The sequence below is a fragment of the Metarhizium album genome (genome assembly GCF_000804445.1).
Source record: "Metarhizium album ARSEF 1941 chromosome Unknown scaffold_3, whole genome shotgun sequence".
Lineage (NCBI taxonomy): Eukaryota > Fungi > Ascomycota > Sordariomycetes > Hypocreales > Clavicipitaceae > Metarhizium > Metarhizium album.
In genome coordinates, this window is record NW_024467577.1 from 242,658 (window position 1) to 270,529 (window position 27,872).

Sequence of the window (27,872 nt, forward strand, 5' to 3'; positions counted from 1 at the left end):
CAGAGGGAGGTGGCTCAGCTTGCTTGGCTGCATATGTATTCCGGCACTCCCTGATACGATTCCGTCGCGTACGGAGGCGGCTTGAGATCAACAAGGTGGTTAGGCTAATAAGCTCAGCCCTCATTGCTGGTGGACCCAAGTACCGTTCGGGTAAATAAGAACGATTGGTTGGCGCGATGCACGATGTATGATGTGTAGATGACGCGAGTCAAGGGCGGGACGCTAAGAACACAGCTTTGCGTCGATTCGCAAGTCTCGACATGAAAAGGACGGTGGGGCTGGCCACGTGTGATAGTTGAGGGCCAGGCTAAACTAACAAATCTGTAAAGTCGCAAAATATTCGGCTGTAATTTACTTGATGTTTTTGCTTGTTCGGGTTACGTTCGCAGTCGCTCCCTGGCAGCAAGATTACCGTTGGAGGAGTTGGGTTTTCTTTTAAAGCTCGTCGACACTGGCTTGCGATTGCTCCCAACAATCTGGCCAACGATAATAACTCTCCGTCTCCATAGGCATGTGCATGGCTTGCCTTGGTGGTAGCCTTTTGCGTCCTCGACCAGTGTCAGATGTACGTTCTCGGTCCAGCAGGTGACAGTGCCCAGCGTCCAGCGTCCAGATCCATGAATCAGTGCTCCATGAGGGCCATAGTCAGTCATCTCAGATCTGATAGTCGATGCTGCGGTGAGCATAGGTAAGCGGCAGCATTGCGAGCCAGATCAATACCCGTTCGGATTTGCCGTGAGTGCGCTCAAGCGACGCGCGCTGTCTCGTTCCGTGACTCCTGCAGTCACAGTAACAAGCTCTGTTGCTCTGGTCGTTATGCAGCTTGGTTCGTATCGGAAGAGTCCCCTGGCGACTTGACTTGCCCTATGGCTATCATTGCCGTAAGCCGACATGGCGTGTCTTGAGTCTTGTCTTGGCCGGCCAGGGCTGAGCCCTGAACAATGGCGGGACAGGACACGTTACTTAGTCATCAGGGGGCGGAAGAAAAGGGGGAGAGACGTGAAACACAGCAAAGTTGCCCCGCAGGCAGGTACGCTGTTGCCACGTCGGCAGGCCTTGTTGCTCTTGCTGTGTTGGCACTGCAAAAATGGAAAGCGTCGACGGTTCTTTTTAGGTACCAGACGCTCGGGGCTTGCCGACGCGTCCTCGTTGTAGAGACAGAGACGGAGGCGCCTGCCTATAAGTACTGAGTAGGTTCTTAAGTACTTGATAGGTACGTGATCGGATGTACGGAGTACTTGTTCACCAAGACGCAACTTGCCCACTGGACAGGTAGGTAGTACCAGAAAGCACAGGTACAAAGCACATTCCTGGTGCATGTGGGTACCTGTTCCAGACCAGTTTCTAAAGTTATCGAACCAATCGTGGCCTCTTGCTCAAGCCTCAGCAGCGCAATTGGGCTGCTGCTCATGCTGGCACCAGGCATTTATTGTTTTTTATTATTAGAACGAACGCTGCACTCATCCACGTGCACGAAAAGAGGATGGGAGATGGGGCCCTGCACAAGACGGAGCTTGTGAACGCCCCAATAATGTGATCCGCACGATGGAGGCGGCTGACTCTGTCGTCTGGCGCGAAGGGAAGACGGCGCAGTGCCGATTATCCCGAGTACTCGAGCGTTGCATTATTCGGTACCTGAGTTATTCGGTGCTTGAGTGCCTACTTGTAGGTATCGTTGCAGGACAATACGTATGCTATGCCAAGCACGAACACGCCATTATAAATCTGCAACCTCTGCATGTCCACCCACCCTCCTGCAGCCGGGCCGGCACAGGTTGGGTCCCGAGGCTTTTTTTTGCCCTTGGTCTTGATGATAGTAAATGAACGACTACTCCGTACCCATCGACCGACCGACCGACCGACCGACTGTCGAACCGCGCCAAATGTTTTCCAGACCGTCCTGGAAGCCATCGACATATCACGAGCAGCCAGCTGATACCCAAGTAGCAGCTAGGGCGAGTCGGGAGCCCTAGTCAACAACTAGTCACTCCGTATTCAACTACTATTCAACCGGCTGTCAGGATTCAGGAACCAGGATAGGGACTAGGTTGACTAGTAAGTTAGTTGGCAGATACGTACGGAGTACTCCGTACTGGAGTGATTTTGGCCCCCCCCCCTTTTCCCTTTTGCTGTCAAACGGCAAAACGTCATCGGTCGACTCGGTCGATTCGCTCAGACGGCCCCCACTCGTGAGACCCTCTGGATCCCCATTTTCCATTTTCCATTTTCCCACCTTGGCATGGTTGCTTGATACCTTGACGATCCTTTCATCATCCCGTACCCGCAACGCTTCCTTTCACGGAGCCTCTCTGTACGGAGCCTAGTGCAGTAGCATCCGTCGCGCCGAAATCCTCTCGTCGGACTAGGGAGACGACACCTCTAGTCAGTCGCAAGCCGGGTCGGGCCCGTCGTGCGTGTCTCCTGACACTGACACTGGCGACGGCGACGGCGACGGCGACTGCGAATGCGTGGCAGTTTGCGCAATTCGCGCCTTCCGAGTACGGAGTACACCTAGGTGTGTATAATTTCTTCTTATTGGCGGTCCTTTTTCTCCGTCCCTTTTCCCGCTTGCCCTTCCGCCTCCGTTCTCCGGTCCTCCGGCTCGACGCTGGTTCACTGGCAAACCAGGTCTGGGCACGTCTGGGCACACGCCGTGCCACGCCGGGCTGAGCTGGGGACGGGGATGGGGCGTTGCAGGGCAAAGCGCTGCGTGTCTGACATCAACAAAGTTCAATCAATTGTTCCCAGCCCTTCCCTGTCTGTCCATGCCGCTCACCAGCAACAAAGTCCACCACAAGTCCAAACGTCCACCAGTGACGAGTCCACAGTCCACGTTCCCCTGTCAACTGCGCCGTACCTTCCGTCCTCCGTAATCTGGAGGGGGTGACCGCCTGCCCGCCTGCCTTGCCTGCCTGATCTCATCCGTCCGTATCCGTCGTCTTTGCCTGGTTGGCGGTGGTGGTGCTGCTGCTTTTCTCGTCTCGTCAGCCGCCTCTGCCTTTGTTCGTCTGACCGTCTCGCGTCCATCCTCGCTGCATGTCAGACCTTGGCCACGGGCCCGACGTGCCAGATCACATCATACGACTTCCTTCCTTCTTTCGTTGGTTGCGTTGCCCAGCATGACCACGAGTAAATCGTTCCGAGCGAGCATGCTCCCCTCCTCGCTCTCCTTGCCCTCGTTCCGATCAACATCCAGGGCCGACTGCAACTCCAAATCCAACGCCAACTCCGACGCCAGTCCACCTCGCCATGCTGAAAAATCCAAGAGGAGGACGCTTTGGCACAAAGGAACTGCGCACTTACCCCTGTCCACGGGCAACACACCATCGCCGGCCGTGGACGTGAAAGAACCCAATTCAGCAGCAGCCACAACCTCGGCGCCCGGCGCCACCGACTTGTCCAAGCACCCTCCAGCGGCATCGCCCACGCAGCCTCCTCCCAACACTCGACTTCGAAAATCACGCTCCTGGGGCCACCGTATATCGTCATTTGTTCCCTTACTGACGCCCGACACTGCAGACACGCACCTGGGGTATCGCAAGTCTGTGGCACTCAGCAACATGATGTCACCCCAGACACCTCCTCCTCCCCCTCCCTATGTTGCGTCCGAGGTCGAAGACGAGGCCAGCAGTTCGAGGAAAAAGAGCAAACCCATCCGCAGCCTGGGAGCCTCGGGGAACGACGTGGCCGCCCTTCACCTACAAGAATCCCCTCGAGCCCAAACACGACCCAAAGCACGACCCGTCCCCCCGATCCCTGAATCCGAGCCGCCAAAGATCCCCGAGTTCGCAATTTCGCTTTCCGATGACCAGACGCCCGAAATCTTGGTCCCGACGCCGCCGTCTCCGGACTTGCAATATGTCGCCTTGACGAAGCAAGAACCCGCGGCACAGCCGGGGGCGTGGACGGACAGTGATGCTGCCGCCAATCGAAACGAGGCTCAGAAACAGAAACAGCCCAAGCTGCAAAAGGAGACTCGCAAACCCCGACCGCGAAGCAACTCGCTGTTCCAACCCAAGGTACCCGAACCACAGCCCAGCATCAACGTCCATCCACGGCAGACATCGCCCATGTCCGAGCCCAGGGGCCGCAGGAGCGTCTCTGGCCAGACGTCGCTGGCTCCGTCCGGCTCCGCATCACTGGCGCCGAATTCTCGCTCTGCATCTTCTCATGACGGGAGCCGGAGCCCAACAAGGGTCAAATTACGCCGAAGCTGGCTCCCAGGTGGAGCGCGACCTCGTTCCGAGTCGGAAGTGACCAATAGTGTCAAACCCGAAGCCTGGATCATGTCCGAAGAGACTCGTGTGGAATACAACCCCTCGTTTTTAAAAAATGGCGAAAAGGTACGTGATGATTGCAAACGAAGACGAAAGAAGAAGCAAATCTTCGGAACCCCTCCTCTCCACCCCTTTGACTCATTCATCATCTGACTTGTTTTGTAGGTTCCAGAGCTGTGGAGCGAGAGTGGAAATATTTACGTGTACCTGCACCCCCGAGGGAGCGGCTATGGACCCTGTTTTAAAGTACCAGAGTTTGTCGTTGGCACGTCCTACGTCTTCACCGAGCTCATCTATTCCGAGCAATGTGCCGAGCCGCCCAAAGACAGGAGCTTTGGGGGCCGCGAGAACCTCGACGCTCACGATGCTAACCGCAGGGCATCACCACCACTGCGACCAGCGGTTGGCGAAGAGCCGAATGCGCTGCGCCTCTACATCCCTGCCGCACCACCAGCCTCTTCGACGCACTTGGATGCACCCGGCGGAGAGCTGGATCGGTTGATTGCCATCAGGAATCTCTTCGCCTTCCTGACGGGACAACCACTAGTCGCAACAAAGTCCTTCCCTACCACTTTCCACGCCTTTGTCGAGCTCGCAGGTCTGCTGCAAGAGTTTGGTTTCTCCAGCCCTGATGGCAGCACATTTGGTGAAGCAGTAGAACTCAGCTTCGGCTTTTACTTGGAGCAACTGGGCCTTTCGGATTGTCGACACAGCCGCGAGAAGACGATAGAATCCCTCGTTTTGGGCGAGCGCATGCGATGCGTCGAGCTATACAACGAGGCTTTTGCTCATGCTGCCGGCAAATACTCTGCCATCATCGATCTGAGATTGCCACTATTTGAGCAAGTGTCCCCGCTGACTCGGCAGAGACTGGAACGGGCTCATTTGGATCTCGTCAACAGACAACACAATGTCAACGAACACCTGGAACAGTTTGAGTTTCCATCACTCTTCGCCGGCATTGCCAATTCAACATCTATTCCAGAACTCAAACAGGTGCGGTTCAAGATTTGGCGAAACTCATTCAGTCGGATGCGACAATTCGTGCTCAGTCACTACAAGTCGACGTTTGGGAATTGGCCGCCCAAAGCCAGCAACAAGAAGAACCGGTTCGCCGAAAGCGGTCTAAACAGACTCGTCCTGAAAGTTCTGTATTCCGACATGTGCGCCCTGTACGATTTATTAGTCGATCGGGAGAGCCTGACGTCTCGGGTCATCGACGAGGTTCCAGCCATTTCCGACGTGCCGGGCAAAATGACAATATCTGCTCTCCGAAACATCCTCTCCGAGTTCGACCGCTCCAAACCTCCAGTCTTGCCGCCGATTCCGTTTGACCTCCCGCAACTGCCGTCGATGAAAGCCATCCACGAGACATTTGATAGCATGTCAGCCAAGGATCAGAACAGAATGCAAAAGAAGATCAAGGAGCATGAACTGATTCTCATCTTGAACAAGGCTTACAATTACGACACGAACCGTGTTAAGATGCCGTTCCTTGACCAATTCAAGGCGTTCGAGATCAGGGAGGGCAAAGGCAGAGTGACACAGGACTTGGTGGACCAACGTATTGGGTACTGGTTGTTCCTTTACGTAGTTCTGCAGTCTCTGCCCATGCTGGTGGTGGATGCTCCGGGAGTTAAACACACCGAAGGTGTGGGCTACTTTCTTTGTGAGCCGCCCATGGGCAACCTGCCTTGGATCGAGGACGGACAGGTTCGCAAGATGTGGTATGAAGTCACGGGCGGCGGCGGCCTCGTTGAGCTTTCCACAGACGCCGTCATGTTCAGTGTCGAAGCCACATACCACCGCAGTCATTGCTGGCTTGCCGCAAAACAATGGGAAGGTCTGGATGGCGCTGATGCTGCTCCGCCCGAGGAGCCTCCAATGTCACCCTTGCAGCCACCGCACCCCATGTTTCCTGGCGAAGAACCTGCGATGAACAGTCCGCCAGTTGTCGGCGGCCCGGGCACTCCGTCACCGCCCCCTAGTGGTCCCTCACCATCATTACGCCCTCGAAACCTGTCTCCAGCTCATCGAAGCCGGCAGTATTCTCGATCGAGCATTGCGATGGGTCTCGAGCCAGTACCCATGGAGCCTCGGCCGGATTTCTTCGGAAGCCACAATCGAAGCCTTTCCATTGGTCCCCGTCCATCGAGTAGCCCTATCGGCTTTCGAAGTGCTTCAGTAGGGAATCTCGCCGGCATGACTTCTCGAGCGGCAAGCCCTGTGTCTCAAGCCAAGCCGGCGGCGACAGCGGGGGCCACGTTCGATGACATTCTCGGCAAAACTACGATTAAACCGGCCGTGAAGAAGAAAAGTCGCTTCTTCTGACCAATGTTGATTTCTTTTGCAGGCCCAGACGTAGCCAGTCTGTGTTGTATTCCCGGGGCATCATGTAAGCGATTCTACCTACGAATGACTGGCTTCGAACGTTCTGTAACATGTTTTTTTTTTCTTTTTTCACACGCCTTTGGATATCACTTTGCACTGTGGCGACGGAGTTACTAAATAATAAATCATGGCATTGGCAATCGTCGGCATTCATCAAACAACAAATAGACTACAGACAGGACATAAGCGGAATATAGTACGACTGGAGTTCCCAGATCATTTCTTTGAAACCGTCAACAAAGCGGTCTTTGTCCTGTCCTGGTGTGCAAGTTGAAAGTCGTCAGAGGCATATGTTTCTAGAGACGACGTTGTCAAACATTTTGATGTGCTCAAAAAGCGCATCACGAGGATCAAATGTCCAGCCGGTCCACACCTCCACTCTCAACCAGCAACTCAACAGACCGCCTGCCTGATACGTGAATGACATTTGTCCTCGTCCCGGGGCCCCCACCACTCTGGGCAAAACAAGGTGAAAACGTCTGCCAAGCTCGTGTCAGCAAGTGCCGCAACTCACATCATCGAGTCCCCGGACCACGCTCGGAGACGAAACACGACACTACCTACCGCCTGGTCAGCCAAGCCAACCGCCGTTCCACGTCCGTGAGTATCATGGGCAGCACTCGCGTTCCCGTATGCTGCGTCCCCGAGGTCCACAGCTTCGTCCCGGCATATTTTGCAAGACCGCCTACCGTCAAGTTGCAACAGCAAGAGGCGACCTGGGCGGAAACATGTCTCCTCGCAGCAGAGACGAGCACGTGTGGGAGGAGAAGAGGGATCCTAGGAGGATTCGATGCATCCTCTCTGCGCACAGCCGGTGCTGCGGGCAGATCAGTTGGTTGGATCGGACCCGAATACACAACAAACAATACCATCTTTCAACATGACTTTTCGAGCCCAATTGGCGCTTCTTCGTGTCCGCCCGTAAGCGGACGCAAGTGTTTGGAGAGACGCCGCCTCGATTCGTGGAGCAGGAGCCAGCTCTGAACAGGCTCCGTACACAGCGAGACCACGAGCCGGCTCTCCACGCAGTCACCAGGAACGTGGCTTCGCCTCTGGCGGAAGAGTCCCCGACCTCTTTCCCCTCTCCCCTTTCCTTACCCAAGCGGCACGAATGAAGGCCTCCCGCCGCTGCCGTCGCCGTGCGCGCCGACCAATACCGTGCTCTTGTGCGACGCTCACCGAGCCGGTCCTGCATACGGCACGGAGTAGGTGCCTGGGCAGACGGCAGCTGCGAAGGCAGCACGCACAAAGGCCTCGATAACAGCCCGTTCCGCACAAGGCAAACGCCAAAGAGGGGTGAACAGGAGCGCGGTTGCAACGAGAACAGGACGCGGAGAGGCAAGCCGGCAAGCGGAGCGGACAGCAGCCGCGCCTGCGCGTGTTCCTCGAGAAAAGCATAAAGGGGCCGACCGAGCTCCTCGTCTCGAGAGGCTCGAGCCGAGCAGCCGACGCGACGCCGCGCACGACAGACACCCCTTCAACCCATCATCATCAATCAGCTTTCTGCCAAACTTTACTTTTTTTTCCCTTCCCCACGTTACTTGAGCTCAGCCTTTGGAGAGGGTTATGCGGCTCGACATCAGCATTCAGCATTCAACACAAACAGCCAAGCTGAGCAACGACGCCGTCCAGGATGTGCCGGCGCCTGAGTTCTCTTTACCGCTGCAGGCGGTGCAAGACCAAGGTGCGCCGAGAGGGGGAGTTGAGGTATTGTCGAAAGGGCGAGAGAATTCTGAAGGCGTTCCCGAACACTGTGTCGGAGGTGAGGGCGCTCAGAAGAAGCAAGGCGACGAGCGAGGAGGCAAACGAGGTGGCTGTGAAGAAGTTGGTTTCGGTCGGCCATTGGGTTTCGTACCGCGCAGCCAAGGAGCTGGTGGACTCGGACTCGGACTCGTGCGACCGGTGCAGGTGCGGGGACGGGGCTCTGGCCGCGGCTGAGGAGGGCCTCTGCCTCTGTCCAGCCTCGGCCTCGCCCGTCGGTCCCACCCCCGACGCCGGTGGCCACGTGACTTTGAGTCTGGAGTCCCGGCTTTTGATGGACAACGCGACACGCGTGGAAGGACATGCACCGGCAATTCGAGGACAGGCTTTTGTAGCGGTGCCTCTGACGGCGCCTTGTGGAGGAGACGGCGGCACGGGTTGGCATCACCGGGGCGCCTGCGGCAACGAGAGGAAACAGTCGAGGCTCAAGAGCCGAGACAGGTAGTTCACGCGGGCCGACGGACGGGAGTTGGGGCTTCTGCTGTGCTATGCTATGCTGTGCTTTCTTCGCTCTGCTTTGTTCTGTGGCGATGGCGATTGTTTTGGTTGGTCTATCGGTAATTACATGAGTAGCATCTTCTTTGACTTCCACGCAGTGGTCGTCGTCCATGAGTGTCGTACAAGCTACCAACCACCCACCCCTCTCGAGTCTTGATGATGAGCCATCCAGTTTCCTGCGCCTGGGTCTCCTCTCGCCATTGATTATATAGATTGCAACATTAGGGCCTGCCTGGGCATGTAAGCTAGATCGAGAGGGGAGAAAAATAAAACATGAAAATAAAAACAAATCCTAGACCGTCGCAAGCTGGTGTTGACACCGTCATCTCTCCTCATCCACCGTCGGGACAAAGTCGTCCAGGCTGTCCTTTTTGACGCGGCGCCATCAGAGCTCGACTTGGCGCCACCGCGCCCTCTCCGTATGCCACCACCGTTCCTTTTCTCTCTTGTCGGCCACGACTCCCTCTCGCCAGTTCCAGCTTCCTGTGCATCCTCCCCGTCTCATGGCCAGGCAGTCATCCGGGTCGTCGTGCAAATCAGGGACGTCAACGAGGCCGCCCTTGTCGTCGCTGGATCCCTCATCCGGCAGGAGGTCATAGTGGACTTGGCTGCCCACCGTGCCAATGTACCCTGCAAGTCCAAACGTTTCCACCAAGTCGCCTTGTTCGTCGGTGACATTGACTTGAAACACGTGCGAGTCCCGCGACCGATCGAGGCGGGCCTGGGCAGCCAGCCGCGCCAGGACGAGGTTGGTGTGAGGGCTTACGGTCATGATGCAAGGCAGAGAGCTCGTTGTGGGTGATTTGACGAGATGCTTTGTCGGGGAGCTGGGTAGGCTTTCGTATCCCAACATGGACGTGGTTCGGAGACGGTCACTCGGCAGGTCGACCCTCTCCACGGGTCGACACAGCTCTTGGAACAGACCGTCGGGGTCGTTGGGCGCCCGTAGCGTTTTCAGCGACGGGAACCCGCCCGCCTTGATGCTCCGGGCGAGAATGTCGTCTGCGGCGTTGCTGCACTCGGGATGACTGGTGATATCCCAGTGCAGTTTCTTGACGCTCGTCGACGCCAAATATGGCATCATCCAGAGCGTAAACGTATCCGACTCGGGCATCAATGGGGGGAAGGTTTGTACCAGCGAAAAGCTCGACAGGCACTGCAAGTTGGAAAAGATGCGCGCGAGGGCGGGCAAGGAGGTGAGCGGTGTGTGGCGAAGAAGGAGGCGTCGAAGAGGCCGGCTGGCAGATCGTGTTGCAAAAGACGACAGGCCATTACATGAGATGCCACGAATGCTTGAAAGAGTCAAACTTTGCAACGGGGGCAGGGCCAGGAGATTCACGTCGTTGAATGCACTTGGCGCCAAGTTGCACAGGTGTAGATGCTGCAGAGACGGGAGAAGGGTGAGAGTTTTGGCCAGCAACGTCTGCGGCGCGAGCGTTGCCTCAGCTAGACACCGCACGGAAAGGCTCGTTAACCTGGTCCAGCCACGATGTCGTTCCAAAAAGGTAGTGACTTGATGAGGCTGTAGCTCGTTGCTGGTCCCAAAAGGACAGTCTTTGCTCGGGGCCGGGCCTGCTTGTTGTGTCGTCAAGCAAGGAGACCCAATCAGCCAATTCATATCCCTGAGGTTTGACCTCGTAGACAGAGCATGAAACAATCTCTTGAACGAATGGTCATAAGTGAATGCTGGCCCCAGCAGCCTCTCAAGGTTGGGGCAGGCCATCACCAGTGCCGCGACATTGTCTTCATACTGCCAAAACGTCGTGGAACCCTTCGTATTCGACGTTCCAATCGTCATCGCAGGCGAAGGGACCCGTAGTGAGCGTACTATTGACGCAATCTCGGCGTTGGCTCGCAAGGTGCGTCGTAACAGGGCCATGCGACACCCCTGTATCAGCTTGAGCTTTTTCTTGTGGGCTGCCGAATCCGGCCCGACGAGTTGAATATCTTGGTATCTTGTAACCACAATCAGCCTCCGTCGCAAAAGTCTCGGATTCAGGTCAAGTTGTTCATCGACTTACAGCGCCAGTCGTGCAGCCTTGGACCACCTTCGGCAACAAACCGCAACATTGCAGGCGTCCCGCATCCAGCATGTAGCACAGCTACCACTTCCGTTTTCGAGGTGAATCTGTTTGAGCATTTGGAGAATGACGTCCAAGATCTCGCCTGGCAGCGAAGCAAACAGGTCCCCAACCCTAGCGCTGCTCCTTCGCATGTTGGGCGCGGACGTAGGTTTTGGCGGCTGCACGTAAGTCAATCTCCAAGTGTACGGGTCGACTTGGTCATGGTTGAATCCATTGCCCCAAGACGAACTCCTTGTCCTTGAAGCTCCCGCAGGTCCCTGGAGTCGACCAGTTGCCCAGGAGGATCGCAGTGTTCCTGACAGTTTCTGTGGGCGGTTGAGGATTGGCGGTGCTTCCAAGGACGATTTGCGTTCCGTTCTCGTCCTTTGAGTCTCGGGATACATGCGATATGTAGAAGTTTCGCCTGCAGTCGAAGGTCGGGCAGGAGTTCGTGGCCGCCTGGCATCCGAGGTGTCGTTGTGTTCGGGGATCGAGTACAGGTTGGGCATCGTGTGGACGGCGGCGTGATGCATGGGCTTTATTGTGATTGTTGAGCTCATCTTGCGCCAGGTATTCGGACGCCAACCACAGCGCGGCTCAATTTGACATGACAAGTGGAACAAGTCTTGTTGGGTTTGCTGGATGAAAGATCGTGCTGGCTTCTCGACTCATGAGTGTCTACTTGACCATTCTTTGCGCAAGGCCGCGATTTAGTCCTTCATTGTATCGGAAACCAAAAAGACTCGGGCAACCCAAGTTCTCGGACAGACCCGAATAATAAGGTGAGGGACAACTTACAAGGACCACCGAGTGGCACGGAAGGAACCAGGAGTCGGGCGGCGGAAGAGATATTCGTCGGCTATACTATTATAACATGTTCCGGCCGTGAAAACGAACCTGTTGGCCCCGGTTCCCGATGAAGAGCAACAAGCCCCTTTGAGGCGCCCCCCCCCCCCCCCGTCGGGGGAGGGGAACTCCGCATGCCGCACGTACATGTCCCGGACTCCAGTGACGGAGTACGTTCAAGCTTCTCGTCATCAAGCCAGTCACCTGGGAGGCCCTTGGTAACGACTAGTGGTCATGATGGGTCGTTGACGGCAGGCGGCGGCGGTCTAGTCGGTGACGATGACTGGGGTCCAAACGATCGTCCAGGGGATAGTATTAATAACAGTGGGTATTTAATCAAACCCACCAGCGGGCTTTTTTTGACAGGACGAAAGGAAATTGCGGCTGTCATTCCATTCCGTCCTCACTGTTCAGTGGCCGTCGGTCCGTCGACGAGCAAGCCATTAGACTCGAGCTGGGCCCTGCATGGTGTTGCTCGGAACCGTGACGTGAGCCCCGACGAGCCCCGACGAGCCCCGACGAGCGAAGTGAACCAGTTCAGGTCAATGCTGATGAGGCTGGTACTGACGCTGGCGCTCGTGTTCCTGCGGCCTCATCGCCTCGCCCAGCCCTTGACGAACTATAGTCTTTAGCATAGGGAGTGCTCTTTGCTTTGATGCGCCTGGTCGTTCCGTCGGACCGCTGGTCAGACACCCGTTACTTGTTGACGTCTTCGATTCTGCTCCGTAACTTTGTCGATTCTGCTGACCATCCCATAACCGTCCTGACTCCTGACTCCTCACCGCCCCAGCCGCAGACAGAAGCCTCAAAACCCGCTAGCTGAAGGTTTGGCGCCAGCTCAAAGCCGGGGTCCCGACCGTGAACCCTGTCTCTGCCTGGTGTTTTCTTTTTCGGTCACCTGGCAAGTTGGATGAGAAATGTGCGTAGCAGTGCTGGTACGTACTCCGTACTCCATCCATCTTCAACCCGGAATAAAGTGGCAAAAATTGGGCAATCCATTGCCGATACGTGCCAGTGCAGTGGTGATGGTCCTCCTCGCCATCCATCCATCCATCCATCCATCCATCCATCCATCCGGCCTGTCCTCAGGTGGCTCCGTCCCATCAGCATCGTCATGCGTGGGCAGTAGGTTTGCGCTGGATGCGCCCCTGAGCATGACCGTAATGAGCAACAAGCCCTGGTCTGTCTGTGGTCGCTGATATGCACGCTCAATTTTTATCGCAATTAACCAATCAACTTGGCGCCCGCCAAGTCCAGCGTTGACCTGCCTAGCATACCGATTGCGTGTGCATTGGTCCAATGGCTCGACATCGACGTGCAGGGCAGCTAGATGTAGTTGCTCAAGGGAGTGAATATCGCAAGGAACCTCAAGGGCGACTCAAGCGCACGCAATGGTCCGTTATCGTCCATCCAGGGACACATCGAGAACTCATAGTTTTGCTCCTATTGTGGTCGTCGGCCGTCGTTCCCGCTCTTCTCCCCTCTCTTCTTCCCTCTTCTCATCTATTCTTTTCCCTCCGTCTTTCTTGGACTGCAACTTCAATCGTGCTCTGCATGACAGGTGCCTACCTCAGTCGGGCCATCTAGCGGATCGACAGCCGGGGGCTCTAAGAAAACCCGACGATCCAGGCCGTCTGCGTTGAACTTCTGCTGCAGCTATTCAGCTACTCGGCTGTTAACATGTCGTCGCATGCCTGCAGAAGCAGACTTGCAAGAATTTATGCTTCGTTGGCCTTGGGGTGATTCATTCATGCGCCTGGTTGCGTGGCGCCGCTGGCAAGAGACGCCTGTCCGAAATACGCCGGTGCTGTTGTAGTCGTGGTAACCAGTTTTCTTTTCTTCACGGAATACGTAGTTTAACACCATTTCTTGTCTGCGACATGCGCATCCAGCGTCCTGGGCAAGGATGCCACTATCACTGCACCGAGCTTCTCTCGAAGATACTGCCTCAATCGAGGTGCCGTAACAACGACTCCAAGAACGGCAACACTCGATCGTTTCGTTGAGACGGAAGAATGACGGGGATAGGGATTCACTCAGTCGTGTTGATTGATGGACTATCTAGTTGTCATGATCCAGACCAGGGCTCGAGGCCCTTGCTCCCGTATGTGAGTGAATTACACTGCCGATGATATCTGGGTCAGCACCGCCTGTCTGTTATGTCGGAGTGTCTGTCATGACTCATGAAACAGAGCTGACAACGCACGATACGTGTCTAAAAGGCTCCCTAGAAATCAGATATGCAAGTCGCAGGTGTAACGCCCTCAGTCTTCTGAATCAGAGCCAGTCGCAAACCGAACTCGGCGAACTGGTCGGGACACAGCTTCACGGTCGTTTAGCACAGCATCCGTTTCACGTTGGGCATTCTCACACCCCGGTCCCCTATCATATGTACGTTTCATCGGAGTAATTGGTAAAACGTCTTGTGTCGGGTTGGGCGTCTTCATTTTCGTCCCGATTGGAGGATGCCCCATGATAAGGCCGTCGTCAGGGTGCAGTTCTGTTCTGAATCCTTTACAAAACACAGGCTGTGGCACCCGCAGCGCTGCCATGTGTGTGGTGCCTTGGAGATCCGAGGGAGGCATGGCAACAATGACGGCATTCTTGATCCAGTTATATATCGGCCGTACGTCAAGAATAGACTTCATTTGGCGGTGCTCAGCTTGCGTCATATGTTGTTTCCGCTCCAGAATTACGTCGTCAATACTGCCCTTCAGAACAAGGGTCTCAACAACTACAGGCTTTTGCTGGCTTATGCGACGGACACGTCCAATTGCCTGTGCCTCGACTTGAGGGTTGAGAACTGGGTTGATAAAGTAGACGCGCGAGGCTCCGCGCATGTCTAATCCAAAGGCGGCTTGAGAAATATCCATCAGGAGAACCCTTGAAAGCAGAGATTAGCTTGACGACTTGCAAAGTGGCATCGGGCACTTACCGAAAAACAGGATTGTGATTAAATGTGTTGACGTATTGTGCTTTCCGTGCTGTTGTCAAAGTCTTTGCATAAATCAGGTGCTGAATTTGAAGCTGAAACCTGTCAGACACGACTTTTTCAAGTAATCTCTACGCGCTTTCACTCGCAAGCACATACCACGTCCAACATGCTTGCAAGATACCAAGCAACATTTTCATTCTCGTAGAAAATGATGATTTTGTCTTCGACTTGATGACGTACTACGCTGTCAATCAAATAAGACAGCTTGCAGGACACAGTTGATACTAGATGAGTTTGCCTCCAAGCCGGCGGCAGGCTGTCCACATCGAATGCTTGATTTGGGCGTAGACACGCAGCTTGAAGTTGCGGCTTGCGGCGTCGGGTATCTTTTCCAAGCTTAGTGTTTCCCGCCAAGGTATCTGGTTTCTCGTCTTTGGCGCCGGAAATCTCGACAGGTGTTTGTGCAGCTAAGACCCTACTTCTCTCGTTCAATCCTTCTTGAATAAGGCCTCCGTTGAGCAAAGAGTTCAGCAACTCCGTCTCGTGAGCTGCTTTAGTTAGTAATTTTTGCAGAGACAAAATCATACTCGCTGATGTGCATATCGTATCTCCCCCTTCATTATCAAGGGACCATGAATGGCCTGCATCCCCAAGCGGTCCATGAACTCGAATCGGAACATCGTGAAAGCGATTGCTGAGGTTTCTTAGTTTGTCATCCATTGCAACTTTCCCCAACCTAATAGCTTGTCTCAAATGTACGCTGTCTTCAGCACTGATTGGCACTTTTTTCTCTTCCAAGAACTTTTCTGCAGTCTCCACAGCCTTTGCGATCTCTTCCGAGGAGAAAAATGAGCCTCCGAAGAATGTGGACTGCTTTAAGTTGTGCACGATTTCCAGTAGACTTTTACGCTGTCGGGGGTGGAAGAAGTAGTCCATGTCTGTTCGTTGTGACTGGACGGAATTGAAGATGATCATCATGGAGAAGAGATTCAAAGACAGCCGATCTTGAAATGAACCCTCCAACACGATTACCTTTTCGTCAACGGTTGGCAAGAGATGGCCGACTTCAGATAATCGATGTCTAATAATTAGGGAGCTCAGAGTCGCCTTTAAACAGTTCCACCGACCGTGACTGTTTTTTTTGTGCCGCGGGAGCAATAAGTATTTCCCCCAATCCGCGCGAGTGTCTTCGTTTTCCGTCGCATCGTTCGCCCACGGTCTCGCCTTCAGGTACAACGATGATATTGAGCCTAAGCGCTCAAGATCTTTCTTCTCCATGTCGGCGGATGTCTTTCGAGTTTGCAGCGGCGGTACTCCGTGTGATGTTGGGTCTCTCGCCGAAGGCCCATCTGGTGTGCGGTCATCTACGCCGAACAGACCATGTGAAGGCGTTCCAGTGACGATCCATCGCGACGAAAAGTTCATCCGATTAAGGACAATAAGCAAATCACTTTTCCGGCCCATTCTCGAATTACCGAGTTTATGGCCCTCATCAACGATGCACCGCTTGAAATGGACCACAGAGAGTGCAGTGCGGTCCAATTCAAATCGTCTGATGAGCCTTTCGAATCGTGATTGGGAAAATAGGATGACATCGATATCCAGTAGTTCTTCCAAGGATGGAATTTTCTCGTCCTTGGAGAGGATGCGAACTGTTAAGGTGGTAGTATGCTTTGCTATTTCGTGTTTCCACTGAGATAGCAGGTTGGTAGGCACAACCACAACTGTTGCATTGCTCAGGTAGATTTTTGTGGGCGCCAATTCTCGGGATGTATGCCGGCCAGTTCGGCGAAGTTTTGGTGGAGGGTGAAGGTAATATCCTGGATTTCGTTTTAAAGCGGCCTCGCATCTATTAAATTCGTAGCCAGCCTGCCGCCTCCATGTGTCAAAATATGATCTCCACGGAACGGCATGTCGGGTAGCACAGGCCGCTGCCATGTCGGCAAGTGAAGCGATCTTGGTCCGTTTCGGACAACTAGGACCTTTGTAAAGTTCTGGGGGCCGCGTCGGAAGATTCTTGGTGGCGAGAACAAGAGCTAGGCAAATGATGGTCTTGCCTGCTCCCATTTCTTCAGCCAAGATACCGCCAGATATGCCATCATAATATCGTGGTCCTCTCAAAACAGTCCCGACCACCGGATCCGTGTACCATGTAGTCCCGTCATGGCCATCGACAGCGATGAGACGTGGATCGAGAACTTTGCCAGGCTCTGCCTCCTTCTGCACCATGACGGCCACTGATCTACGTTGGTAGGCGTACAAGTCTGTGGTGACACCAGGTATGCTGCGTTCCAAGATTTCGATCATAGAATCGCGAACGTATACGTCGGCAACCTGTCCAGTGGTCGGGTTGGGTGAGGGTATGTTGTTGAACACCTGTAGCAGAGATTCATTCTCATCGCCTGCCACGTTCTCGCCTCTCAGGGGAGATGAGCCATCAGTATGCGCGATTCCAAGTCCGTTCCATGCTTCTCTCGAGTAGTCTAGCAAATGAAGGAGACGACGTCGCGCTTTTCTGAGACTGAAACTGGTTCTATCGACCAGGCCGTGATATGCGTCATCCGGCAGCAAATATACCCGCATCGTACCAAACAACCTGTCAGCAGTTACACAAAACTCGAGGTCTATCCATTGTGATTTGAATAGAAGGCAGACTGGACGGAGATATGGCAGCTGAAAAAGGTGTTCTTGAACATCCACTGCCAAGTAAACATCGTTAGTATGAGCTTGATTATCAGAGAACTGATCCAGAGCCGAGCGACGACGGAAATTTGTCCAACTCTCGGAGTCTATGACATCCCAGGATTCTTTTGCAATATTTGACTCATCGAAGGAGACTATAAAGCATCCGGCAGGGATGTATTCATGGCGTCGAAGACGCATTTTGTTCACGTCTCGCGGAATGTCACCAAGCCTGAACTAGAGTCATGATTATCAAAACCATCGAAAATTCAAGCTTCTCAGGGCGCCATTTGCATTCTCAAAAAAAAATAGTGAGTGACAGGGAGGCTTCCACGCGGTGTATTAAAGTCTTGACGGAGCTGTTGGTGATGGTGAAAGAGTTCAAGATTCTTACGTGGGATCTTTGACTGCGGATGAGGAATCCACTTTTCTGCGATACCCAGATGGTAGTAGTTACCTCTCTGGCAGCTGGTCGGGCTGTTATCATACTAGCAATTCTACTTAACCTAGTAGCTTAAATAAAGCCGCCAGAAAGTAACCTTCTCGTTATTAGCACAGCACATTGCGCGTTAACCATCTGCCTTTGCTGCAAATTAGAAATGGCCTCAAAAGGCAGGCGCCCTCTTTGCGTCAATACTGCAGGAAGTGCAATGCAACTCTTTGTAAATCTAAGCGAGGAATTGCTAGTTCCTTTGCAGTTCTGGTGCGGCTACCTACCCAGGTTTTTTTTTTTTTTTTTTTTTTTTTTTTAAAAATGAGACCAATGTTCGATCGATACCCAAGTGTCACCTTTCCACAGTCAGAGCGATTGCCTGCGACGGTTTATAGTCGACATTTCGCATCGTACAAGTTGCATGTAATACGCGACATATACGGTGCTTTCACAGTATCGTCGGAAACCAACAATATTGCTCACTAGACTGGATCGACCAATTAAGCAGCCTTGAGGCTGCGTTTAATTATTACTTTCTATAGCATCGCATCCCAACGATCCAACAGTCCGACCTGCCACTCTTTGAAGGATCTCTCCTTTTCTGGGAGCAGACAATTACTCGATTTCAGAATCTCGCTTGATGATTGAATCGTAGTGGTAGGAAGATTCAAGTCTTGTACATCTGATACAATTGAATCTATGAGTTTGTCACCTTCTTCCGCAGTGACATGCTGATATAGAACCTTCATCGCTGTTCTCTTGCCCTGGATAGATGACGACGAGTAGATAACATTGGGGTTAAGGACCCAGAGATAGAGCGGGGTTGTCGAAATTTGACCCTTTTCAAACGCATGCGCCGATATTAACGACTTTGCACTTCCCGATCGGGAGATGTTGGCAACAAGAGATGCTGCGAGACACTCGGGTCCGCTTGGGACTCTGCTGGTTGGTACAGTTGTGCTACATCTGACTTGCCACTTGAACAGAGTCACTGAGCCAACTCTGATGTTATAGAGGCCATTTTCCGCGGTGCATTCACTGCAAAAAATATGCAAAAACTTGGGTGGCGTAGCACCTGCTACAGCGTCGGCGCTATTTCCCACAGCTTTTGCCGGAGTGGACGTTGAGAACTGACAAGATGTAAGCATGAGGTTCAAATGGCGCTTACTGCCTAAGTAGATAGCAAACAAGGCAAAACGTTTGTGGACGAATGTACCTCTGTGAGGTCTCCCAGCAACCGTGGCTCCAAGTACTAGGGAGAAACTGAGAGGTTTGCTGTTTACCCATTTCATCAGAACCCATCCTCGAGTGAGAAGGTTTCTGAGAGGCGGGGTGGTTGCCCCAGGCAGGGGCCAGCAAGAATCGATGATGTTGGGGAATTGTATCGATGACCATATCATTGGGTAGCCGTCGAAGGCCGATCTGGCCACCTTCTTTTTCCCCGGACAGATGGAAGAGTTCATCTTCAAAGCAAAAGCGAAAGCATCGCATTAGGCGGCGGGACTTACAAGCAACTTTTGGCAATCGTTTTCATCAAACATGAATGAGGTAATGTCAACCAAGCCGACACCAGGTTGTGCAGCTATAGCACTGTTGGCGCCATATCCCCGGTTTGCCAAACCCTCGCGTTGATGCTCGCTGTGATGGTGTGGCTTGTGACAGTGCCAAAACTCCATCATCTCGGCCCAATTTTCGCTGGGCAAGTCTTTCCAGGATTGTATGGTTTCCTTGGGAATGATGACGGCGTTGCAGTTTCGGCAAGAAACGGCAGATCCGGGCGCAAGGTCCACGGCGGCCCACGGAACAGCCTGAGTTTCGAGTGAAAAATGCGGCAACGGCGTTCGCTCTAAAGACAATGGCAACCGCCAAGTCAGCTCACGAGAAGCCGACTGAGGAACCTGCAATGTGGCATTGACAAGGACCGTTCCTGGTAGGTCCAAGGTCTCGGCCTGCCCGTCATGCTCGATGCGTAACCGCCGACCGCCATCCAGAACTCTCGCTACAGTCCTTTTATCTGGGGGCGATGGTAATGACGCGGCGATGGAGACTTGTCTGATGTTTGAGAGCAACTCTGCGTAGACGGAAATCCGACCCTCCTTCATCGGAGCAAGTTATCTCAGCTGGGAACCTCCCCATCAAAGACTGTGAACATTGGCCACTGCGTCTGGTTAGAAGTTTTCTCGAAGAAGATGAGGGTGGCGGTAGGAATGCATCAGCAAGCGCGCGAGGATGTCTGGAGCCAGGCTGTTGTGTGCGTGCGTGGTGTTTGTCTGAAGGTCAAGGTCAACGGTGGGAAAAAAGCGACGTGTGGTCAAGGAACTCGCGGTGCAGGGAACGATTTCCACAAGCTCCGCCACCACCTTCCACATGCACCCAGCGAGTGGCACGTACTAAATCCCCACTCAGGCATGACCTCGACGCTTGCACAGTTCACGATTATGAAAGAGTCAAGCCCACTTCCTTGACCCTTCAATGACGGCCCTGGAATGCTGTTCATTCGCCCAACATGTCTGGATTATTATCATATGTGCTTGGCGGCAACCGGGAAGCTGAAGCCATCAGCTTTCCCGCAGTGGAAGTGCATCGTATAGAAACTAACCCCGATCGCAGGGCGCGTTCGCTCAAGCATCTCCTCAAGGCCAATCATGTCAACTACTCTGTCGTCTATAACCAGCTTCGTTTCGATAATCACAATGCCCACATTTTGAGTTCGGCATATTTACTCGGTGCCACACCGAGTCGGCTCCACGATATCTACGAGGAACAGGTCAAGGAATTGGAGGCTTGGACGCCGTCTCCGGCGGAATTGATTGACAATGACTGGGTCGACTTTTTGGGAGACAGGCGCTATCAAAGAGCATACGTTGATTTCTTCGAGGACAAGCTGGCCATGGAATACGCCTATGACTGGAAGAAGGTGGTTGAGCACTATCTCTTCTCGTCCGAAAAGCCGTTGGTGCATGGTTTAATCTGCGGCCGTATGTTGTACATGACGGTGCCCCAAGTCTGGCAGTTGCGGACGCTGACGCGCATTCAGTTGGCCACCCTCTTATTCACCTCGGATATGCGTATGAAATGGACAGCAAAGAGATCGCAATGGAGGCTCTGACTTTGGCGTCAGTACAGCACAATTTTCTTTACAAGTACAGCGCCGACACATCCTATACGAGACCATCGTCTGACATGACCAACTCGGTTCATGATCTGCTTGTACGCATATCCAATGACGAAAAGTTCGACAATCTCCCGACAGATGTTGATTTTGGAAGCCTTGAGAGCATGTTCACCAGTCACGAGGACCTGATATTGGAGTACTGGAATGCCTGGGTCATCTCTAACCCGGTCGAGGATTTTGCATCATCGCAGAAAGCTTCCGTCGCTCTTTTTGTTACATCCGTTGACCCTAAATCACATAATTACAACTTCTTCATTGTTCATTTACTTACAACCAGCTATGCGGTGAGAGTCCTGTTACCATTCTTTCCAGCCGAGTATCACGTCAGTCTAGTGAGGCAGTGGTGGCTCTTGGTTATCGCAGTCTTTGTCTTGAAGGGGAGGCCGTGTCCGAATCCCGAAAACATGGACAAAGACTGCAGTGGCCGTGATTGGAAGTATGTCCAGGACAAGGCTCTAAGCTCCAAATTTTCGGCTGATGCGCATTTTGTCAAGGGTAGGTCGCTAGCCTTGATCGCTTCAAGTCGCCGAGAAAGGCAATCTGACTGACCATTTAGCCATTCGAGCAATGAGGGATATTGGTAGGCTTTGGGGGGGTGAGGATGGGTTTTATCTCCGGGCAGCCGCAACGTTTGTGGACAATTTTCATGGATGGAGTTTCTAGCCGCGGACTTTTTCTCGGGGAAATTTAGGTGCACTGGAAAAAGTTGTCTCATGGTGTAGGTGCACGGAGGTAAGATGTGCTAAAAATTGAACCTAGGTCTGTTTACCACTCTGGACAAGTACATATAAAATTTGATCAACATGCTCCTTCGGTACCTAGGTAGCCTACTTAGTTAGTTACCAGAAGTGCCAACTTATTTTCAACGCATATTATTACAATGAAGGCAACAACAGTGTTTTGAGGTCAACTGCTCGAAGTGGGGCTCGATGCCCCCGCGCAGCGGCACTTGGCTCAAGCACCAGCCCAGTCACTACGGCGTGTCACAGACGAACCTCTGAAGCACGGGCGTCCAGTGGAGTTGACTGCCTAGCCCACGCCCACGTCCACGTCCACGTCCACGTCCACGTCCACGTCCACGTCTCCCCGCTGGTGCGTGGCAGCCTGGCACTGTCGCTGAGCAAACGCAGATAGAACCCGTCGAGTGCGCCATCGCCCGGCGTCAACACCGTTCTCGTTGGCACCTTTCCCGACCGACTGGCTGAGCCCAATTCGCAGACCCAGTCCGCATGCATGGCACGTCGGATACACAAATGCTTCAGTCGCTTTGATGGCCCCGCCCGCGAAACGCCGCAGGCGGAACCCCGTCGAGCCATCCGGCGACGAAGATGAGCAGCCTCGAGCCAACACCCTCTCCAACTTCCTCGTGTCCTCGCCGAGCTCTTCCTCCAAAGCCCAAGCCCCAAGTGCGCCTGCAAGCCCTCTCAAGGGCAAAGGCCCTGCAGGCCGATCCGGCACCGGCTCGTCTCCTCGAAAGACGCGACAGGGAAGCCTGCAGACGAACGGCGGCAGCCCCGGCCCCAAGAAGCCCAAAGACGTCGGGCAGACCGAAGAAAGGGGCAAGACGGCTGATCTCAAGGCACTCTTTTCGAAACAAGCCCAGCGAGCCAAAAGGCCGGCAGGTGGCGGCGAAAAGCGAGCCTCCGCCGCCGATGACCCCATCAGCGATCCAATATCCGAAGACGACGAAATATCAGAACTCAAGGCCAGCTCATCGAGTCTGGTAGGCCAACACGCCCGCAAGAGGCTGAGAAGCGCGGGTGCAACGGGCCCGGGCGAGTCGTCGGGTGCTGGCTCGATCTTTCTCAAACCGCCCCGGCCTGCATGCCCGGTCGGTGTGGACGACGGCCTGCGGCCATGGTCGGAGCGATTCGGGCCGAGGAATCTAGACGAGCTAGCGGTTCACAAGAAGAAGGTCGCAGACGTCCGGCGGTGGCTAGAGGACGTCATGTCGGGGCGCATGCGGCAGCGCATCTTGATCCTCAAAGGCGCAGCGGGCTCGGGCAAGACGACCACCGTACGGCTCTTGGCGGCCGACATGGGCTGCGAGCTCCTGGAGTGGAAGAACCCCGGCGCGACGCCGGGCACCGGGCTCGCCTCTGCGTCGGCGTCTGCCCAGTTCGGGGAATTCCTCGGCCGTGGCGGCACGTTCGGGGCCCTGGACGTGGACGAGCCGGCCGGCACGACCGTGAAGAAGCCAAACGGGCTAGCTCAGAGTCGAGCGAGGCAAATCATTCTCGTGGAGGAGTTCCCAAACACATTCTCGAGGTCCTCGTCGGCGCTGACCTCTTTCCGCGGCACGATACTCCGGTACCTGGCTTCGCACACGCCTGGCGCGGCAAGTTTCGGCAAGGCTTCCCAGCAGAGGGACCAGACTACTCCGGTTGTTCTGGTCATCTCGGAGACGTTGTTGACAACAACGTCGGCATCCGCAGACAGCCTTACCGCCCATCGCTTGCTGGGACCAGAGATCCTCGGTCACCCCGGCGCCGGCGTGATAGAATTCAACGTAGTTGCGCCCTCAATCCTAGCAAAAGCACTGGAGCTCGTCGTCTTGAAGGAGGCGAGGAAATCCGGGCGCAGAAGAACTCCAGGTCCCCAGGTGCTCAAGAGGCTCGGGGAGATTGGAGACATCCGCAACGCCATCTCCTCCCTCGAGTTCCTGTGCCTTAAAGGCGACCACGACGCAGACTGGGGAGCCAAGGTCGCCTTTACCAAGACCAAGAAGAGCGCCAGGGACTCGATCGCTCTGACAAAAGGGGAGTCGGAAAGCCTGGAGCTGATATCGCGGCGCGAAGCGAGCCTGGGCATATTCCACGCCGTCGGCAAAGTCGTCTACAACAAGAGGGAGGAGAGGGCGCCGTCAGACGACGCCGTCGAGGACCTCGCCCCGTTCCTGTCGCAGCACGCCCGCCCAAAGAGGTCGCAAGTGTCTGTCGATGCGCTCATCGACGAGACGGGTACGGACACGCACACATTCATATCGGCGCTTCACGAGAACTACATTCTGTCGTGCGAAAGCACAGACCCCATGGATCTGTCAACGCCGGTGGATTACGTCAACGGCTGTATCGGATATCTGTCCGAGAGCGATCTCCTCTGCCCTTCCCGAGACGTCTTCTTCGGAGGCAGGGGCGGCTTCGGCGGTCGGGAGCTGGGCAGCCAACTGCTTCGTCAGGACGAAATGACGTTTCAAGTTGCGGTCAGGGGCATGCTCTTCTCCCTACCGAACCCGGTCAAGCGCAAGACGGGCACAGTGTCCAAGGGCGGCGACGCGTTCAAAATGTTCTACCCGACGAGCTTGAAGCTCTGGAGGGCCAGGGAGGAAATCGAAGGCCTCGTCGACCTGTGGTCGTCAAAGGTGCTCAGGGGCGAGGCGGGACCGGGCACCAAGGATCTGACAGACGGTGCAAACGCGTTTCTGAGGCCCCCGGCCGGTGCCGAGTCGTCTTCTTGGATGCAGCGCCAACGGCAGGCTCGTCGTGGTGCGCTGGCAAAGACGGCCGAGCAGGAGGAGGAATCCCCGGCCCCGCCCCCCCTGCTGTCACTGGGCAGCGCGGCTCGGCGAGAAATGCTGCTCGACCGGCTGCCTTATATGGCTCACGTGGCACGTGTCCGGAGAACAGGTGTGCGGCTACGGGACCTGGACAGGGTCGTGTCCTTTCATGGCGTCACAGCTGCCGATGATGAGGGGGAGTTCGAGGCAGAGGATGACGGAGCGCCAGGCGAAGCCTGGGCCACCGACAAGCCTTCGGAAGAGCCAAGCCCTCGCAAGAAAAGCGCGGGCATCCAAGCCGGCGCCATGTCCGGCATGCTGGCCCAGAAGCTAGTACTGAGCGATGATGACATTGAGGACTGACGAGGGCGTGCGTGTCGTGTACTTGATTTTCCACTGTACCGTACCTGAGTAAAGTATTCCTTGTCCCCGGCGAACAGGACAAGGACAACAACGGGCGGCGAGGCACGGACGGGCTAGTTGCGGAAAACGGGGGCTGCCGACAGCACTCGAGGGGAACTAGCTGAGGTGCTCGATGCTCATCGTCAGACGCGGCTTGCTTGTTTCCGCCGCACGGAAAGGCTCGCGCCCTGTTTGCCGTCAAATTGCCGCCGTACTAATACTATTGTATTGTACCAAGTACTCATGCTACTACGTACTAGGTACTACTACTTTGCACTAGCAGCTGCGTGGCACTTGACGGGTCCCGCACCGCGGCGACCAACCAGCAGCAGTGCTGGATGTGCACCACTGCACACAGCCAAGCCAAATACATCCCTGCCATGATGCCAAGCCTTGGGTTTTGCGGCTTTGCCAGATCTGCAGGCGCTCGGACCCACGCGCGTCCGCCCAGGGAGCGGGAGAAAGGGAAAGGGCAAGGGCCCGACAGGCAGACAGGGAAGGCGAAGGGGTCAACGGAACCGGACCGGGGCACGAAAGCACGTCGACGCCAGCTCGGCGGTGCTAGTACTGCTCGAAGCTACGTTTGAGGCGCCGTTTGCGGGTTGTCTGCAAAAAGGGGACGAGAAGACAAAGACTGAAAAACAGTTACACGTTGCTCCTTCGTATGCACAGAGCCAGGGTCCGATACAACTTCAGCGAGGAGGCGCCACTGGCCATCGCCGTCGCCATGGCCACCCAAAAGCAACGGACTCATGCAGGAGATAAAAGCTTTGAATTGCTGCGGTCCACAGCTCGTCGGGCGGATTGCAGACTACCTGGGTAGTATTGCATATGTACTCCGTAGCGTTCACACTACCACAATGTAACAAAGGCTGCACGTGTATGCATGCAGTGCCGCGATATCTGTACCAGAGAGCACACTTGGCCACGTAGTATTGGCGCATTCTGGCTTCCTTGCCCCCAGAGCCCACAAGCTAAAGGCGTCCGAGACTCGTCGTGAGACAACATCGCTGCATTCGTGAGTACGATTCATTGAGGCTCTGGACAAGGCCTGTGCCAAGCTCCTGAATGGGGTCTGAAAATGAATCGCGGCCGTGTGTTAAGGTCTAGCTGCTCTCTCCATCATCCCACTGAGCTCTTCCGGCATACTCGCAGTCAAATGATCAAAACAAAGCCTGCCCCTCCTCCTTCTGTGCGTCCGTCACCGTTCATTCGTTCGTTGACAAGTCAGTTTCCTCGAACCAAACAGACAAAGGAAAACAAAAAGAAAAAAACTCGCTCCAAGTAGCAAAATGAGTGCAGATTCCATTCCGTGAAACGCCTCCCCATAACATGTTGGGATGATGTGGCCGAGTTGGACCGTAAGCAGACAATGCATTATCACTCCTAAATGACCAAAACTTGCCTCCTGACGCGAGAGTCGTAAAGCTGGGTATGTGTGGAATAAAAGAAGGAATTGAGACAAAGGAAAGGGTATACGCGGAGCGAGAGCAACAAGGGAAAAAAAGTCCAGCTTGGTGATTTGAGTTCTGAGATTGACTTGTTGGCGAGGGGATATTGTGTTTTGTGTCGTGTACGCGTAGTAGAGTAAATGTATGATGCACGCGTGTGTGAATTTGGGTGTGACTGCACCATTGTCGTCGGGAAGTATTATTCGCGAGCCACAGGAACCGACCTCAGCCGGAAACTATGACCGTCGCACCCGGTTCCAGAATCTCTTCACTACGCCATTGTCATTTGCCAGTACGTCTTCTCGATCCCAAGCGGCAAACTGCCGCTCAACGCTTTCTTTCGAGGCGCCTTCCCGGGTGGCAGACCTTGGCGACAACGGCTCGTCTCTGGTCTGCGACCTGCGTCCGTTGGGGAATTCCTGTTGCCAACCATAAATTTTGTTCTCATTTGCGCGAAGATCGGGCCGCGTCAAAGTCATACGAAGAGTCATTTCTCGACATGCCGTAGGTGCTTGAGCGCAATCGACCTTGTTTGCCATGTCGTCCTTGTCTTGACGCACATGAAGCGGTTTGGCCGATAGAGGCTTCTCCATCATCTCGGGGGTTCTAGGCGACTCGGGGTCCTTGGCAGAGGCCTCATCGCTGTAGACCGAGGATTTGTCATCTTCAAGGGACTTACTCGGCCTTTCTGTAGCGCTGTTAAACTGCCCTTGTGGCGGGAAGTCTTGGTCGTTCTGCACTTCCTCAATCGATGGGAAACCGAATTCAACGGCCTCGTCAAACTTGTGTGGCGAGGCAAGATACACCCGGAGCTTCATCCTTGCGTCCGGATCACGGTAGTGGGCTGCAGCAGAATCAGTCGAGACGGATGCGTCAGGAACTGGCTGCTTGTTGGGTGAGATGAGAGAAAGGCCCCGTGACCTTCGGCGAACATGGCCTTGAACAGGTGAACCCGGGATTGAGGCAGTGGGTGATGCCGTCAGTTGCGGGCTCGCAGTGCAGTCGTTGGAAGTTGGTCGGCTTGACGTAGGTGAAGCACGGCTGCTGAAAGGAAGCTTGGGAATATAGAGGTGCCGTATAAACGAAGGTCGGTGCTTCCCAGCCGACACTTGATGACCTCGCAGGTTGCTATGGTAGTCATCGAGGCACAGCTTCAAATCTAGGTCACTGTCCTCCTCTAACCAGCGGAAGGACTCATAAATGGAATCCGCAGTAGACTTGAGATCAGGAGTTGTCGTGGCGTCGGAGAATGACATGATCCTGTCGGGTATTGGCCTCGGACTGGTCGAAGCTCTTGGCGGGCTTTGAAAACGCTGTGGCCGTTTTCCAATTCGAAGCGATTCCTCCGTTGCGTCCAACATCAAACTCTGCCTCGACCTCTGTCCCCTCAGCTGGTCGCAACTAGCGTAGCGATTCCTACTGAGACGATTCCCTGGGCTGGCATATATCTGCAGTGCGTTGC

General features: G+C 54.6%; 9 protein-coding genes across 9 annotated transcripts; 3 read left to right on the plus strand and 6 right to left on the minus strand.

Moving 5' to 3' along the window:
* Window positions 1–654: 654 nt before the first annotated feature.
* Window positions 655–893, minus strand: MAM_01846 (uncharacterized protein; the record flags this gene model as incomplete). The annotated part of the gene is made up of 2 exons (XM_040820645.1): window positions 655–673; window positions 721–893. 2 exons carry the CDS (start codon window positions 891–893, stop codon window positions 655–657), a joined length of 192 nt encoding a protein of 63 aa, XP_040680988.1.
* A 2,226-nt stretch (window positions 894–3,119) lies between these two features.
* Window positions 3,120–6,608, plus strand: MAM_01847 (uncharacterized protein; the record flags this gene model as incomplete). The annotated part of the gene is made up of 2 exons (XM_040820646.1): window positions 3,120–4,343; window positions 4,443–6,608. The coding sequence occupies 2 exons, from the start codon at window positions 3,120–3,122 to the stop codon at window positions 6,606–6,608; spliced, it is 3,390 nt and encodes a 1,129-aa protein (XP_040680989.1).
* A 2,704-nt stretch (window positions 6,609–9,312) lies between these two features.
* Window positions 9,313–11,499, minus strand: MAM_01848 (uncharacterized protein; the record flags this gene model as incomplete). The annotated part of the gene is made up of 2 exons (XM_040820647.1): window positions 9,313–10,882; window positions 10,949–11,499. 2 exons carry the CDS (start codon window positions 11,497–11,499, stop codon window positions 9,313–9,315), a joined length of 2,121 nt encoding a protein of 706 aa, XP_040680990.1.
* A 2,601-nt stretch (window positions 11,500–14,100) lies between these two features.
* MAM_01849 (SNF2 family helicase) lies at window positions 14,101–17,654 on the minus strand (the record flags this gene model as incomplete). Its single annotated transcript, XM_040820648.1, has 3 exons — window positions 14,101–14,719; window positions 14,772–14,863; window positions 14,928–17,654. The coding sequence occupies 3 exons, from the start codon at window positions 17,652–17,654 to the stop codon at window positions 14,101–14,103; spliced, it is 3,438 nt and encodes a 1,145-aa protein (XP_040680991.1).
* A 768-nt stretch (window positions 17,655–18,422) lies between these two features.
* MAM_01850 (Ubiquitin-conjugating enzyme E2C-binding protein) lies at window positions 18,423–19,349 on the minus strand (the record flags this gene model as incomplete). Its single annotated transcript, XM_040820649.1, has 1 exon — window positions 18,423–19,349. One exon carries the CDS (start codon window positions 19,347–19,349, stop codon window positions 18,423–18,425), a length of 927 nt encoding a protein of 308 aa, XP_040680992.1.
* Window positions 19,350–19,376: 27 nt separating this feature from the next.
* MAM_01851 (Ubiquitin-conjugating enzyme E2C-binding protein) lies at window positions 19,377–19,988 on the minus strand (the record flags this gene model as incomplete). Its single annotated transcript, XM_040820650.1, has 1 exon — window positions 19,377–19,988. One exon carries the CDS (start codon window positions 19,986–19,988, stop codon window positions 19,377–19,379), a length of 612 nt encoding a protein of 203 aa, XP_040680993.1.
* Window positions 19,989–20,392: 404 nt separating this feature from the next.
* MAM_01852 (MGS207 protein) lies at window positions 20,393–21,724 on the plus strand (the record flags this gene model as incomplete). The annotated part of the gene is made up of 3 exons (XM_040820651.1): window positions 20,393–20,864; window positions 20,924–21,556; window positions 21,618–21,724. 3 exons carry the CDS (start codon window positions 20,393–20,395, stop codon window positions 21,722–21,724), a joined length of 1,212 nt encoding a protein of 403 aa, XP_040680994.1.
* Window positions 21,725–22,331: 607 nt separating this feature from the next.
* Window positions 22,332–24,920, plus strand: MAM_01853 (cell cycle checkpoint protein RAD17; the record flags this gene model as incomplete). Its single annotated transcript, XM_040820652.1, has 1 exon — window positions 22,332–24,920. The coding sequence occupies one exon, from the start codon at window positions 22,332–22,334 to the stop codon at window positions 24,918–24,920; it is 2,589 nt and encodes an 862-aa protein (XP_040680995.1).
* Window positions 24,921–26,646: 1,726 nt separating this feature from the next.
* On the minus strand, window positions 26,647–27,666 carry MAM_01854 (uncharacterized protein; the record flags this gene model as incomplete). Its single annotated transcript, XM_040820653.1, has 1 exon — window positions 26,647–27,666. The coding sequence occupies one exon, from the start codon at window positions 27,664–27,666 to the stop codon at window positions 26,647–26,649; it is 1,020 nt and encodes a 339-aa protein (XP_040680996.1).
* Window positions 27,667–27,872: the final 206 nt, after the last annotated feature.